Source organism: Ornithorhynchus anatinus, chromosome 8 (assembly GCF_004115215.2).
Source record: "Ornithorhynchus anatinus isolate Pmale09 chromosome 8, mOrnAna1.pri.v4, whole genome shotgun sequence".
Classification (NCBI taxonomy): Eukaryota; Metazoa; Chordata; class Mammalia; order Monotremata; family Ornithorhynchidae; genus Ornithorhynchus; species Ornithorhynchus anatinus.
The window spans coordinates 27016960-27031368 of record NC_041735.1 but is presented as its reverse complement, the minus strand read 5'-3'; the positions used below and the strand labels follow the sequence as shown (position 1 = coordinate 27031368).

The 14409-nt window shown below is 46.0% G+C and overlaps 1 protein-coding gene across 9 annotated transcripts in view; it reads right to left on the bottom strand.

Moving 5' to 3' along the window:
- The window catches only part of PTPRT (protein tyrosine phosphatase receptor type T), a 900646-nt gene that overhangs the window by 79519 nt on the left and 806718 nt on the right, over positions 1-14409 (bottom strand). For all 9 annotated transcript variants that reach the window (XM_029070022.2, XM_029070024.2, XM_029070020.2 and 6 more), the window contains one exon: positions 6531-6718. In XM_029070022.2, coding sequence (XP_028925855.1) covers positions 6531-6718 — 188 coding nt within the window. The remainder of the gene's footprint in view (positions 1-6530; positions 6719-14409) is intronic.

Genomic DNA, 14409 nt, shown 5'->3' with positions numbered 1-14409 from the left:
CTAACTCCCTCTCCCTTCTACGTCACCTGTGCACTTGTATCCGTACCCTTTCGTCATTTGGTTTTCACCTCACCCACGCAGGATTTACGTACCTATCCACAGAATATTTGTTTATATTAATACGCCTTCCTCTCCGCAACCTCACTGTGGGCAGGGAACATGTCTACCAACGCTAGAGTATTGTAAGCTCCCAAAGCGCTCAGAACAGTGCCCTGCGCACAGGAAGTGCTCAATAAATACCCCTGACTGATTGATGCGACATAATATTAAGCCGTTAGGAGGAAAAGGGGGCGGACAGGCCTGTCTCGCCGGTCTTATCTCGTCTTAAGCTGTCAGATCATCTCTGATCCATAGTGACTCCATGGACACATCTTTCCCAGAATGCCCCGCCTCCATCTGCAATCATTCTGGTAGTGTATCCACAGAGTTTTCGTGGTAAAAATATGGAAGTGGTTTACCACTGCCTTCTTCTGTGCAGTCAAGTTGAGTCTCCACCCTTGACCCTCTCCCATGACGCTGCCGCCGAGCTTAGGTGACTTTTGACCTACAGCGGATCGCCTTCCTCTCGCTAGCCCAAGCTAGGAATGGAATGGTTAGGCCTCCGACTGACCCTTCCTCCCGTAGCCGAGACCGGAGGAGAACCTGAAACTCTCCAGTTGCTATCCTGAGAGGGGTTCTCATTGGTAGCAACCGGGTAAGGGGCGACTCTTTGAGTAGAAACTTCAGGAAAATTGAGATTCTGAAAGTCTAAATCCAAGTCAGTGCCAAGCACTGAAAATCCCAAGGGGAACAGAAAGGCCAAGGACAAGCTTTATCTTGCACAGTACAGAACGGACTCGCGGTCAAGCATTCTGTTTGGACACCCCCATTTATTCCTGCTTCTCGCTACCCTTTCCCCTGATTCTGATTCCCCTGATTTCCCCAGAAGCAGCATGGCTCAGTGGAAAGAGCCTGGGCTTGGGAGTCAGAGGTCATGGGTTCGAATCCCGGCCCTGCCACTTGGCAGCTGGGTGACTGTGGGCAAGTCACTTCACTTCTCTGGGCCTCAGTTCCCTCATCTGTAAAATGGGGATTAACTGTGAGCCTCACGTTGAGAAGCAGCGTGGCTCACTGGAAAGAGCACGGGCTTTGGAGTCAGAGGTCATGGGTTCGAACCCCGGCCCTGCCACTTGTCAGCTGTGTGACTTTGGGCAAGTCACTTCACTTCTCGGTGCCTCAGTTACCTCATCTGTAAAATGGGGATTAAGACTGTGAGCCCCACGTGGGACAACCTGATTCCCCTGTGTCTACCCCAGCGCTTAGAACAGTGCTCGGCACATAGTAAGCGCTTAACAAATACCAACATTATTATTATTATTACAACCCGATGACCCTGTATCTCCCCCAGCGCTTAGAACAGTGCTCTGCACAAAGTAAGCGCTTAACGAATACCAACATTATTATTACTATTATCATTCTTTCTCTTTCCTACTGATCCCACTGTGGTACCTTTTAATTGTGAGTTATAAAAAGGTTGATTGGAATAGGTCCGTTTCTCAGAATATCATCAGCCCTTCACAGGAAAAATTCTCTAGAAACCTAAGCAAATCGTCCAAGAAATGAAAACCTACCTAGATTCGGAAAAGAGCGTCGCAGCTTACCTACACCGAGTCAAAACCTCCGATGGATACCGATAGGCCTAGGGTACCACTTGGAGTGAGGCAAAAATGTCCCACTCTAGAGATAGATACCGGAGTCAAAATTCGCCGTTTCGCAGAAAGGCGATATCGGTGTCTCCCACCCTGTGGCTGAATCATCCCCGGGAGACATCGAGGGTGAGATCTGGGCAGAAGATATCATCAAGACATTCCTTTATTAGGGTCTTTCTGCCTCGTGAACCACAACCCGCTTCAGTTCAGGGCACGAGAAACAGTAGGGGGAGCCGCAAGGCAAGTTTGGCGCGCACAGACACACGACGTTTAAAAACCGATCCCAAAATACTAACACACGCACTCCGCTCCTTATTCCCTGAGCTTCTGCCTGATCGTATTTAAAGCAGCAATCTGCCCCGAGTTTTTATGGCCGTTAACTGATCAGTGATGAAGGGGCGAGGATGCGTTTTAAACAAAACTCTAATTCGTGACTGTGAATCCTCCAACATCAGGTCCAAGTAGTCGGGCGGGGAGTGCGTAGGCCTGAGCGCTACTGTTCGCTGATCACCTGCGCTCGGGGAGATGCATCAGATGAGCAAAAACGATCTGATGTCAACTGGTTTAAGAGGCAGCAACCTATGGATTTTGCCTGGGGAGGAAAGCAGTAAAGCAGCGCTTAGAGGGGAAAACGTATTCATATATGATCCAGGCTATAATCCCAGTAGTATCTACCTCCTCAGATAAGCAGTCCTTAAGGAGGGAATAATAATCAAGCTTATGGCATTTATTAAGTGTTTACTTCGTGCCAAGTACTGTATTAAGCGCTTCGACGGATACAAGCAAATGGGATTGGACAGAGTCCCCGTCCCACGTGGGGCTCACGGTCTCAATCCCCGTTCTACAGATGAGGCAACTGAGGCACAGAGAAGTGAAGGTCATACAGGAGATGTCTAGTGTTCCGACACTAGATTACAGATCTTTACTAGATTACCAGATTACTAGATCTTTACTACGAAAGATTACAGATACTATAGGAAAGACGTGAAAATTCTCTCGAGGAGGAGCGACACGGCATACGGGTCCGTGCGTTGGGGTATTCAACGCTGATAGGAAGGGATTAGGCCGGAAATTTACCCAGGAGCAGATTAGGGTTGGGGAGCTGCGGCAGAGGACAGCCCCAAGACAAGGTTTTATAGGTTGTGAGGGGCCCAAGGCGAAAGTCTGTCTTTACCATCCTCTGTGAAATGTGTGGGCAACCCCAAAGTCTGGGCACAAGACCTTCAAAGTACTTATGGATTGAAGTGCATCAAGTCTGCACCCCCTAAGCACTTTGCAAATTAATCCATCCCGTGACCCTGGCGGCCCCCATTCATAAGCGGCACGGCTCAGTGGAGAGAGCCCGGGCTTGGGAGTCAGAGGTCGTGAGTTCAAATCCCCGCTCTGCCACCGGTCAGCTGTGTGACCTTGGGCAAGTCGCTTCACTTCTCTGTGCCTCAGTTACCTCATCTGTAAAATGGGGACTAAGACTGGGAGCACCACATGGGACCACCCGATGGACTTGTATCTATCCCAGCACTTAGAACAGTGCTTGGCATATAGTAAGCATTTAACAAATACCATAATAATAATAATTACTATTATTTTTATAAATACAGTTGGTAAACATGATCCCATTCATGAGGGGTTTATAGTCTACACAGGGAGACAGATCGCAAACAAACCATTAGCCTCCACCACTAGCCTGCTACGTGACCTCGGACAAGTCATCTCACTTCTCTGTGCCTCAGTTACCTCATCCGTAAAATAGGATTAAGAGTGTGAGACCTATTTAGGACAGGGATCGTGTTCAACCCAATTAGCTTAGACCTATCCCAGCACTTAGAGCAGGGCCTAGCACATAGTAAACACTTAACAAATACCACTTTGCAGCCCTAGATTAATGACTACACAAGGGATCATAATGCCAAGAAGAAACCAGGAGCTTTCCTCTCATCTCCTGTCGTACCAGTGCAAACCTGATGACTCCGGTTGCCTAACCGCAGAGTTTCATTCCCGACAAATCGCAACAAAAACCAAAGCGAGCGGCTGATGCCTCAAAGTTGCTTAAAAATGAACAAGTGTTTTCTCTTCATTAAGTTGCATCATATTTCTCACAGCTGTTACACGCTTCTTTAAATAGTTTTAATGGAGCTGTAATAACATATTACCTTCTGGCCACCCCACAAAGCTTGTTTCATTCATTACAATTACAGCTTGCCTGAAACGGGGTTTCCTCGATTAACTACACTCATTCCTTTTCCTTCTTTCCGTCACCATTCACCTCTGTTGTGTATGTGTGTGTGTGTGTGTGTGTGTGAGAGACTGTGTGTACGTTCTGCTTCTCTTCCTCTCCTCCCTCTCCCGCATCCTTTCCCCTCCACCTATTCCTCTAATTCCTACGTTCCATCACCCTCCCTTCTCTTTAGGAAAAATGGCACAGGAAACTCATCTCCTCTCCTCTGGCTGAAAGTGAAATTTCCCCATCCCCTTCCACCGTCCCCCATCGGAAGCCGCAGACTTTCCAAGTTCCTTTGAGACCTCTTAATTTAAGTCTTCCCAACCCTTCACGAGTGTAGTTTGTGTTCTCTTTCTTAGCCCACATCTTCCCTCCCTCCCTTTCTAAGTTTTCTTCTTCTCCAAGCCTTTGCTGTGAGCTGATGATCTAATTAGACGGATTAAACCAGAAAGACAGAGTGGGCCTTATAGGGTCTGGTGGAGCATAGAGTCAACAGGTGACCGAGCAGACTGTGATCATTTATTCTAGGGTCACAATGCCTTCAAACTGTGCTTTGTAGAATTTCGGGCCGGTACTACGGTGAGCAGAAAACAGCCATATTAGCCACCCAAATCACTGTATTCATAGTTGGGGAGATGGCATAATAACAGTAATTTTAATTATGGTATCTGTTAAGCGCTCACTATGTGCCAGGCGCTGTACTAAACACTGGGGTGGATACAAGCTAGCAGGGTTGGGCACAATCCCTGTCCTACACAGGGCTGACGGTCTCGATCCCCATTTTACAGATGCGGTAACTGAGGCCCAGAGAAGTGAAGTGACTTGCCCAAGGTCACCAAGCAGACAAATGGCAGAGCCGGGATTAGAAACCATGACCTTCTGACTCCCAGGCCCGTGCTCTATCCACTATACCAGGCCCCCGAACTTGTCCAGTCAGAGTTAGGACCAGGAGATGCTAGGCTGGATATATTTCATGGGGATCTTCAAAGGTCCAGTGGGAGACCAGGGGTGGCTGGGATAGAAAGAGGCCCTAATATTTTCAGGGGTGCATTGCCCTTGCCAATTTACTGAAAATATTTCCCAGCCTACTTGCCCCATGTGATAAGCAACAGGAGATAAGGTCAGGAGAATGGAATGATGAATTCTCTTCCCCCACTTCTTACTGACATTCCTTCTGCGGGGGTGTTTGGTGGCAAGAAACAATTCAGACCGTAAGCTACTTTGTGGGCAGGGAACTTATCTATCAATTCTACTGTACTAGGAGGAGCAGCGTGGCCTAGCCGATACAGCATAGGCCTGGGAGTCAGAAGGTCCTGGGTTCTAGTCCTGGCTCTGCCACTTGTCTTCTATGTGACGTCGGGCATGTGACTTACCTTCTCTATGCTTCAGTTACCTCATCTTTAAAATGGGGATTAAGACTGCGAACCTCATGTGGGATGGGGACTGTGTCCAACCTGATTACTTTGTATCTACCCCAGTACTTAGAACAGAGAATGGTATGTAGTAAGTGCTTTACAAATACCACAATGATTATTATTATCATCATTATTACCGTATTGCTCCCTCCTAAACGACTAGCACAGTGCTCAGCAATCAATCAGTGCAACAGATCTGTGGATGGACGCAGCCCGGACGTACGAAGAAGGTTTAGTATCCTTCAAATCATGTAGTTGGGGGGGTCATTCTACCTTGGATAAGAGTCCCACCTATTGAAGTCAGATGGAAAGGTGGCCAACAGAGGAGCTCATCAGGGGTTGCCAGTTTGGCATGGCCAATGCCTACGGGCTTCTCCGCAAGTGGCAGGCCTCTGATGGAGGACCCCCTTCCTCAATCCCAATGCCCACCCCCTGCCAATGGCCTGGGGTTTATGGCGGCCCTGGACAAGCCTGTGTTTTGTGCTTGTGAAGGTGGAAGAGAGGAAAGGCAGGCGGCATTGCCGAGCAGAACTGCCAGTTGCCGCATTCATTCATTCAATCCTATTTACTGAGGGCTTACTGTGTGCAGGCCACGGTACTAAGCGCTAGTCCCACCCCTGGATCCTGGGACCAACAGCTCTCAGACTGTCTCCAGTAGAGAGTGGTTTCAGGGAACGGGACTAAGGGAACGGCAGACGCTCGGTAAACATCACTGACTGAGGATTAAGATTCCTTTCCCTATCCTCATCTCCGCCAAAGGATATCACCTTGCCAAGCAGGCTCCCAAAGTGCTACTGCTTGCTCAGGATCCGGGCAAGCGGAAATTTGAATGGGTAACAATAATGGATGGGATTTGTACACACTGAGGAGAAGCAGCATGGCCTAGTGGCTAGAACGCGGGCCTGATGTCAGAAGGTCCCGGGTTCTAATCTAACAAATACCACACTTATTATCGTTATTATCATTACTACCCATCTGCCTCGAAGCGTAGGCTCTTCCTGACACAGCCCAAAGCAGAGAGTCTTTCCAGCAGCTAGAACGCTGCGTACGATACATATGAATCAACAAGAGTCAGGAAGGCATGACAGCCGATGACGTCGCGGGTCTAAACGGAGCCCCTTAAACCAATGACTCCCGCTAACGCCCTCCACCCGTAAGTTCACGGAAAAATGAAGCTCCCCACTTTCTCTTCCCGGGGCCTCCTCTCACCTCATATTCCTCCTTGAATCCATAGCCCTGTCCCCGCTTCATCTGGGTGATGTGCTGAAGCAGGTCGGCCACCCGGATGGCCGGTTGGAACTGGCCTCGGGGGTAGGACATCTCCACGGGCTCGCAGCTCCGGTACGGGTGGGTCTGGATGGTGAGCGTGGGCTGGCTCATCTCTCCGTGGCTGCTGTCTGTTTCACGGGAAGGGAAACAAAGCCAAGTTTTACCTTCGCTGGTACTTCCAGGTGCTGTGTCTCATTCGTTTATTTAAAGCAAACTGAGCCACTCCCATTATTTCGGGGTTGGATTCTGATGAGACAAGCCACTGTTTTTACTTCACAGGAAGAGCCGGAAGTGAGAAGCGGCATGGTCTACCGGAAGGGCGACGGGCCTGGGAATCAGGATACTTGGGTTGAGGAGGTGGGGCTGATGCCGACCGGGGAAGCAGAAAGAACAGCGGAGAGGCCTCCCAAGCCACCCAGGAAGACGAATGAACGCTTCCAGCATTTCCCCGTATTCAGTCGGGGAGACGAGAGAGCGGCAGAGTTTCTGCCGAGGAGACGGGTGACCCGTTGAGAGGGACAACACGGGCTGACTTTTTTTCATATTCAAACTCGAGCCCCTTCTAGCCTGCGTTTTGAGTTGAAGAGTGGCTTGTTTGCCAAACGGCAGTTACGAAATGGCAATTGATTAGATTTCTGAGTTGTGTAACAACAAAGTGAAAATCTTTTCAGGCGATTAGCTGTAAAACATGAAATCATGTCCACCCACATATTCAACAGGGATTGTGTGTGTGTGTGTGTGAGAGAGAGAGAGAGAGAGAGAGAAAGAGAGAGAGAGAGACTGTCAGGGTGCTGATTTCAAATGAAATAACCAGCTTCTAATAACCTGTTTTTCAGCCCTTACGTTTCACTTCTTTCCCTGGTCCCATTTAGCTAAGTAAAGGGGAGAACATGATACTTCAAATATAAAAACCTTTTGGGTCAGGATGTTTTAGGTGAAGATGCATTGTTTGGGTCTGAATTAGAGAAGCAGCATGCTAATGGAAAGAAACCCAGCTCTGCCAATTGCTTGCTGCGTGACCTGGGACGTGTCCCTTAGCTTCTCTGTGCCTCGGTTTCCTCAACTGTAAAATTAAATGCCTGTCCTCCCTCCAACTTAGACGGCGAGTCCCTTGTGGGACAGGGACCGTGTCCAACCTGATTAAGTTGCAGGGACCCCAGCGCTTAGAACGGTGCTTGACGCAAAATAAATGCTTAACATACACAATGACAATAATGGAAACGTGCCCCAGTTCCTCGTTATACGCTCAGCATAAACGGGTCCCACGTTCGGGTCCGTTTCCGGGAATCACGGTAGAGGACCCGGCCGGGGAGGTGAGGAGAGGGTATGACGGACACAGTAACATTAAGCAACGTCCCACCTCAGTGAGGAAACTAAAGTGGGTGGGTGGCATACGGGGGGCGGATATAGGGCCTGCGGGATATTTTATAGTACTATATCCTTAGGGATAACTTCAGCAAACACCTTCCTAGAGGGGTATAAATCATACATGAGCAAAACAAACAGAGAGAATGAAAAAGGTTCACCCATTTGAAATGTAAGGAAGAGCATCGTCCTAAGCCATTTGTAATAATAATAATGCCAGTGCTAATGGCAACGTAAGGACTCTGAACAGAGGGAATTTCAAGGCTTATTAATTCTCCTAGTTGAATTCTCTTTTCCAATGTATCTTACCTCACCTATTCCCTTATTAACCTCCTATAATACAGAAGAAATGCTTTTTTCTTTTTTTTTTTTTTTAATCGCGGGCCATTTCCAAAAGACGCACTATGCTTAATTTTCCATCATTAGGTTTAATGCAAACTCAATTTCACAACTCACTTCTCTCAGGAACCTACAAGTAATGCTACGTTTTTATCAGGCCCAATTAAAAAACGTTAGGACGTTCCTATTCGAGAGGGAGCCTTAAAACTAATGTGCGATTCTATTGCTAATTCAACAAGGGCATGGGGAAATCGCAGGTTGCTCATAAAATGTAGCTCAAACCAGCCGGCCTTCGCTGTGCCAATTATTCTTTCCTCTCTTCACGCAATTTCAGCTTCCCCTCTGCACTGCTTCCCAGCTTTTTATCATAAAATAATATTTGGGATTCGGATAAGACTTTTCATCCGGAGGAAGGTAGAAAACTTATAAATGCTCTCAGTGATTATGAGAGTATCCCTGGGAAGGAGGCAGTGAAAAGGTTTGGGGATCAGAGGGTTGAAATGATCTAGCCAAGATCCCCACTACACAGCCTGAAGTGATAACAATAACAATAATAATAATAATAAAAGGTCCAGAATTCCCACTGCAGTTCTCACAGCCGGTCACGGCTTTCATCCTTGGGCTAAGGATGGTTTCTTGGAACAGGAAGCAACACGGCCTAGTGACAAGAGCACGGGTTTGGGAGCCCGAAGATGTGGGTTCTAATGCCTCCTTCGCCACTTGTCTGCTGGGTGCCCTTGGGTAAATCACTAATCTTCACCGTGCCTCAGTTACCTCAACTGTAAAACGAGGATTAAGACTTGTGAGCCCCATGTGGGACTGGGACTGGATCCAACCCGATTACCGTGCATCTACCCCAGTGCTATGGGCTTAGCACACAGTAAGAGCTTAACAAATAACACTATTATTACTTTAATAGCCAACCCTTATCATAATAATAATAATAATGTTGGTATTTGTTAAGCGCTCACTATGTGCAGAACGCTGTTCTAAGCGCCGGGGGAGATACAGGGTTGTCCCACGTGAGGCTCCCACAGTCTTAATCCCCATTTTGCAGAGGAGGTCACTGAGGCACAGAGAAGGGAAGTGACTTGCCCAGAGTCATACGGCTGATGGGTGGCAGAGCCGGGATCCGAACCCATGACCTCTGACTCCCCAGCCCGGGCTCTTGCCACTGAGCTAGGCTGCTTGACTATTCATTGTGCAGCCTATCCAGACCCTGGGTTCCCTTGACCAATGTGTGGTTACTTAACCCCTCACTAGCCCCTCTTAATAATTATGGTATATGTTAAGCACTGGAGTGGATACATTATATGTATATCAGATATAGCCTCCATATCACAGAGCTCTCATAATCTAACTAGGAGAGAGAACAGATACTGAATCCCCATTTTACACATGAGGAAACTGAGGTCCAGAGAAGTAAAGTGACCTACCCAAGGTCACACAGCTGAGCTATGATTAGAACCCAGTCCCCTGATTCCCAGGCCCGAGTTCCTTCCGGTAAGCCGTGCTGCTTTTCACCTTCGACTGTTCTTGTGAAGTAACAGAGGTGACTTCCGGCAAACGTAAACCATGACTCTCTTCATCAAAATCCCACCCCAAATTAATAGGAGTGGTTGACTCCTGCTTTAAATAACAATTTCAAGTCAATCACCCGAAGAAGGCGACTTGGATAGATCATAACGTTGAGCATGGACTAGTGGATAGAGCACGGGCCTGGGAGTCAGATGACGTGGGTTCTCATCCTGTCTCTGCCGCATGACTGCTGTGTGACCTTGGGTAAGCCATTTCACTTCTCTGTGTCTCTGACTGTGAGTCCCACAGACTGTGAACTCCTTATGGAACAGGGATGGTGTCCCAGCTGATCACCTTGTCTCTACCCGAGCACTTGGTATGGTGCCTGGTACATAGTAAATCCTTAACAAATACCGTTAAAAAAGAAAAGGAAAAGCAATTTTGTGCCTTTCCTTTTCTGTCAATAGTAGGATTGTTGGGAACCTTCCTCCTTCTCGCCCTCCAGACTCCTGAAGTGGCACAGCAATGATTTGTTTACACTAATAAGGATATTAAAAACCCTGGGCAAGAAGAGAAGCAGTGTGGCCTAATGGACAGAGCACAAACCTGAGAGTCGGAATGTCTTGGGTTCTACTTTTGGCTCTGCCACTTGTCTGCTGTGTGACCTTGGGTAAGTCACTTAACTTCTCTTTGCCACAGTTATCTCAGCTGGAAAAGGGGAATTGAGACTATGAGCCCCATGGGGGACAGGGACTGTGTCCAACCGGATTAGCTCTTCTCAACCCCGGTGCTTGGCACAAAGTAAGCATTTAATAAATGCCACGGAATAAAATGAGGTTCAAGTAATGTCATCTAATGGATTTTGGTTGTCCCGAATTCTCTTCCAGGCCTAGCTTGTGACTTAATGAATGACCAATAGTGTGTTTATGTGCCTCAGTTTCTCACCTGAGAAAAAAGCCGGTCATTAAGGAAAAGGTGGAAAGCACTTTAAAACCTTTGGAATAAAAGCCCCATGAAAGGCCAAAGCATTATGCCAATGACTGTAGTCACAGATAATGCCTTCCTAGGGACTAATTAGGGGAATAAGAGGAGTTGGAGACTCCCGATTCAATAAATGGTTAAGTAAGGATTTTGTAATATAAAAGTAGAGCATGTACTAAGTAGTAATTTGTTCCCGAAAGATAGAAGAGATTAACTGCCAGGTTGTTTACCTCAACAATTATTTCTGTAAAGTTTCCAGAGAGAAGTGAAGCATTTGCTGAGTGATTGGAAAATCGCAAAGGTCATTCTGAACTGTTTCTCTCAAAGTACTGTGCTAAGAGCAAGATTGAAATTATAGACCTGTAAATCTAAAATCTATATTAGGAAAACTGTGACTTTTACTTATGGATAGCTTAATGTTATTTTGGAAAATATACAGTTCTTCGGTTATGACTCAGACCAGATTTCTGAAAGATAAATGGCCTGAAAATTTGATTACATTTTCATTCCATGTTTGTTTTAAGAAGAGGGTTTCCAGTGTATTTATGACTTTTGACTTTTCGGTACACTTAAAATCAGTTTCAAATGGTCATTGACAGTTTTTTTTTTTTAAGTCTGAAAACAGAAGATTAGAATGTGAGGGAAGTATTTTCCGTCCTTGTGCGTGAGGCGTGGGCGTCAATGATTCTGGACTGAAACCAGGCCTTTCCTTAACACTTGATTCGCCATTTAGACCAACAGATGATCATTTTCAATATCGCTGTATTTCCAGTGAGGGGAAAGAATGAAAGCCCCTGTGGGCAGGGACTGTGACACGTCACAATCCTGTGCTTCTCAAGCACCTACTACGATGTCCTGCACCCGGTGGACATTATACATGTGCTATTCATTCAATAGTATTTACTGAGCGCTTACTATGTGCAGAGCACTGTACTAAGTGCTTGGCATTACTTCTACTGCTCTGACTAATACTAACACTATGTCTCACGGGACGGGTGGGGCCTGAAGTGGCATCAAAAACGGAACAGGCTTGGTTTCGCAGGTGAGAATCGCTCCGACGAGTCCTTCTTGGTGGGGGTTTAGGACATCTTATGATGAGTTTCCTCTACCCATTCACCAATGGCTCCCTGTTGGCCTAAAACAGCAGCACGGCCTACTAAAACGAGCACGGGCCTGGGAGTCCCGTCTCTGCCATTTGCCTGCTGTGTGACCTGAGGCAAGTCACTTCACTTCTCGGATCCTCAGTTCCCTCATCTGTCAAATGGGGCTTTAACACCTCTTCTCCCTCTTACTTTGACTCGATGATCTGGAATCTACCCCAGTGCTTAGTACGGTGCTCGGTACATAGTAAGCGCATAACAGACACCACAACTATCATTATTTTGAACTACTCCCAAAGGCAGTAATTTTCAGAAGGCTTGCCGATATGATCAGGACCTATATTTTAAACACGAAGTGATGTGCCTGGACAGAAATATGACTGTTTATTATTGTAATGAACTCTCCCACATGCTCAGTACAGCGCTCTGCACCCAGACCTCAATAAATACAATTGAATGAATGAATGAATGAATGAAACAATGTCCAGGCCGAGTAGAGTTTAAAACGGCACTCAATTAGTTAATGGGCTAGCGAAAAAGATCCACGGGCAATGACAGGTCCATATTTAAATTCTAGGTTTACTCTTCTCTGGCAGTAAAGTAGGCTAATAGTTTACTGGAAGCCTGGATGATAAATAGCACAAAGAGACTTATGTATGAGAAGAGGGATGGAACTGACATGTTTATGAGTTGCTATAAACGAAATATTGAACTGTTTGAGGATAATTATAAAATTAAGGCTAATGATCCATTTGAAGTTACTGGAAAGGTGAACACAAACAGAAGTATCAGTCAGGAATGAGACCAAAGGAAATAGATTTCATTCCAAAGAAAGGCTGGGAATAAAGAGAGATCGCTGACCTTTTGTCCCAGCAGTAGCTTCTAGTTGTAATGGCATTTTAAAGGCAGTGATAGACTGGCTGTGCTCTTTCATCAATTATTGTGAACATCTACATTTTGGCTTCATTTGTTTAAATTTTCCATATGGATAAAATGGGATTTAAAAATAAATCCATATATATATATATATTATATATATATATTTAACATACTATATATATTTATTGAACTATATATATATATCCTATATTCGGATACATTCGAATATATATATTCGTATTTATTAGGATATAGGAGTCCAGGGTATAAAGGATCACTTCCTGTTTGGGGCAGGAGTTCACTGATGTAAAATAGCCGTCTAGCCAAGGAGTAGAAGGATTCTAGTACCTCATCGGACCTGCCCCAGAAATGCCAAACCAAGAAGGGAGTCGTTGTCAAATTGAGATAGGAGTGAGACACTTTCAAAGCAGCGGCCTCGAAAACCACAGTGAAATACAGTACTGGCATCCGACTCTTCTGACCCAGAAATCTCAAAGCTGCCTTCTGGTCACACACAGCGAGACTTTCTTGGAGATCTGAGAGGTTGGAAATGAATTCCATGTCAGATCTTAGTTCATCTTTTTCCTCCGGTGACTAGGCTTTGGAATCATTTTGGTTTCTTCTTTGGGTTGCGGGGAATCAATTAACACCGCTGGCCTAACTCAGAAAATACCTCAGTTAACCACGCGCTCCCTTAGGTTTATCCAGATTGGCATTTTGGAACATCCCGGAGGTTAGTCTCCGGAATCGTAACAAACTACCAGCAGTTACCTCAGTTACCCAAGGCTGGCACAATGACCGACCCAGCCCACAGTCGACTTCCATCTCGACAATCACTAGAGAATTCAACCCCCTATGGCAGAATTGAAAAATCCACACGTCCTGGCATCCTCACTGGCATAAGTTCCACCCAAGCAGCCTCTGCTGTGCAAAGACCTCCCAAAAGGCAGGATTGAAGGTTCAGTTTCTTTAGCTTAAGTTTACTTGGCTGAGGTAAATTCTCCACTTCTGTGCATGTTGGGTAAGACTGCTGGATGAGAAACTCATACCTCACAGGGCCTAAATCAAAGGGTGAACCCAAGAGTTTGGGTTTATATCTGCAGGCAGGTGGACCCAGAAATTCTCCAATAAACCAGTTGTTTATTCCTGCTCTTCCTATAAGAATCAAGAGCTTAGTTTTAGCCCAGAGGTTTCTAGAGTACATCTTCTAGATTATTGTCAATGTCTCTACGGATGGGGGAGGCCTAAAGTGAGTCAAGAGGTAAATATCATCTCTGAAACTGATTATTCTTGATAAAAGATTAAATTTAAAGCGCTATTTCTCCTACTCGCCCCTCACCATGCTGATGTAAAATTGGATTCCCTGGAAAATGAACAAAATCCTTTTTCTTTTTTATTGTCCGATAATTGAATTTTCCAAATTGATCCGTGGAAATGTAAAATCCCCCGTTATCAGGGTTCTTAATGGAATGGAGTTAGTTATCTCCAAAAGTATCTTCGAGAATATTGCATTACCCTGCTCAGGAGGTCAGTAACTTGACTCCTTGTCCTTCACTTCTTCAAACCAAGTAAATTCACCCATACTCTGATTTTAATCCAGGCCTGCCTGAATTTCCCTGCCCAAAGATTAGCTCATT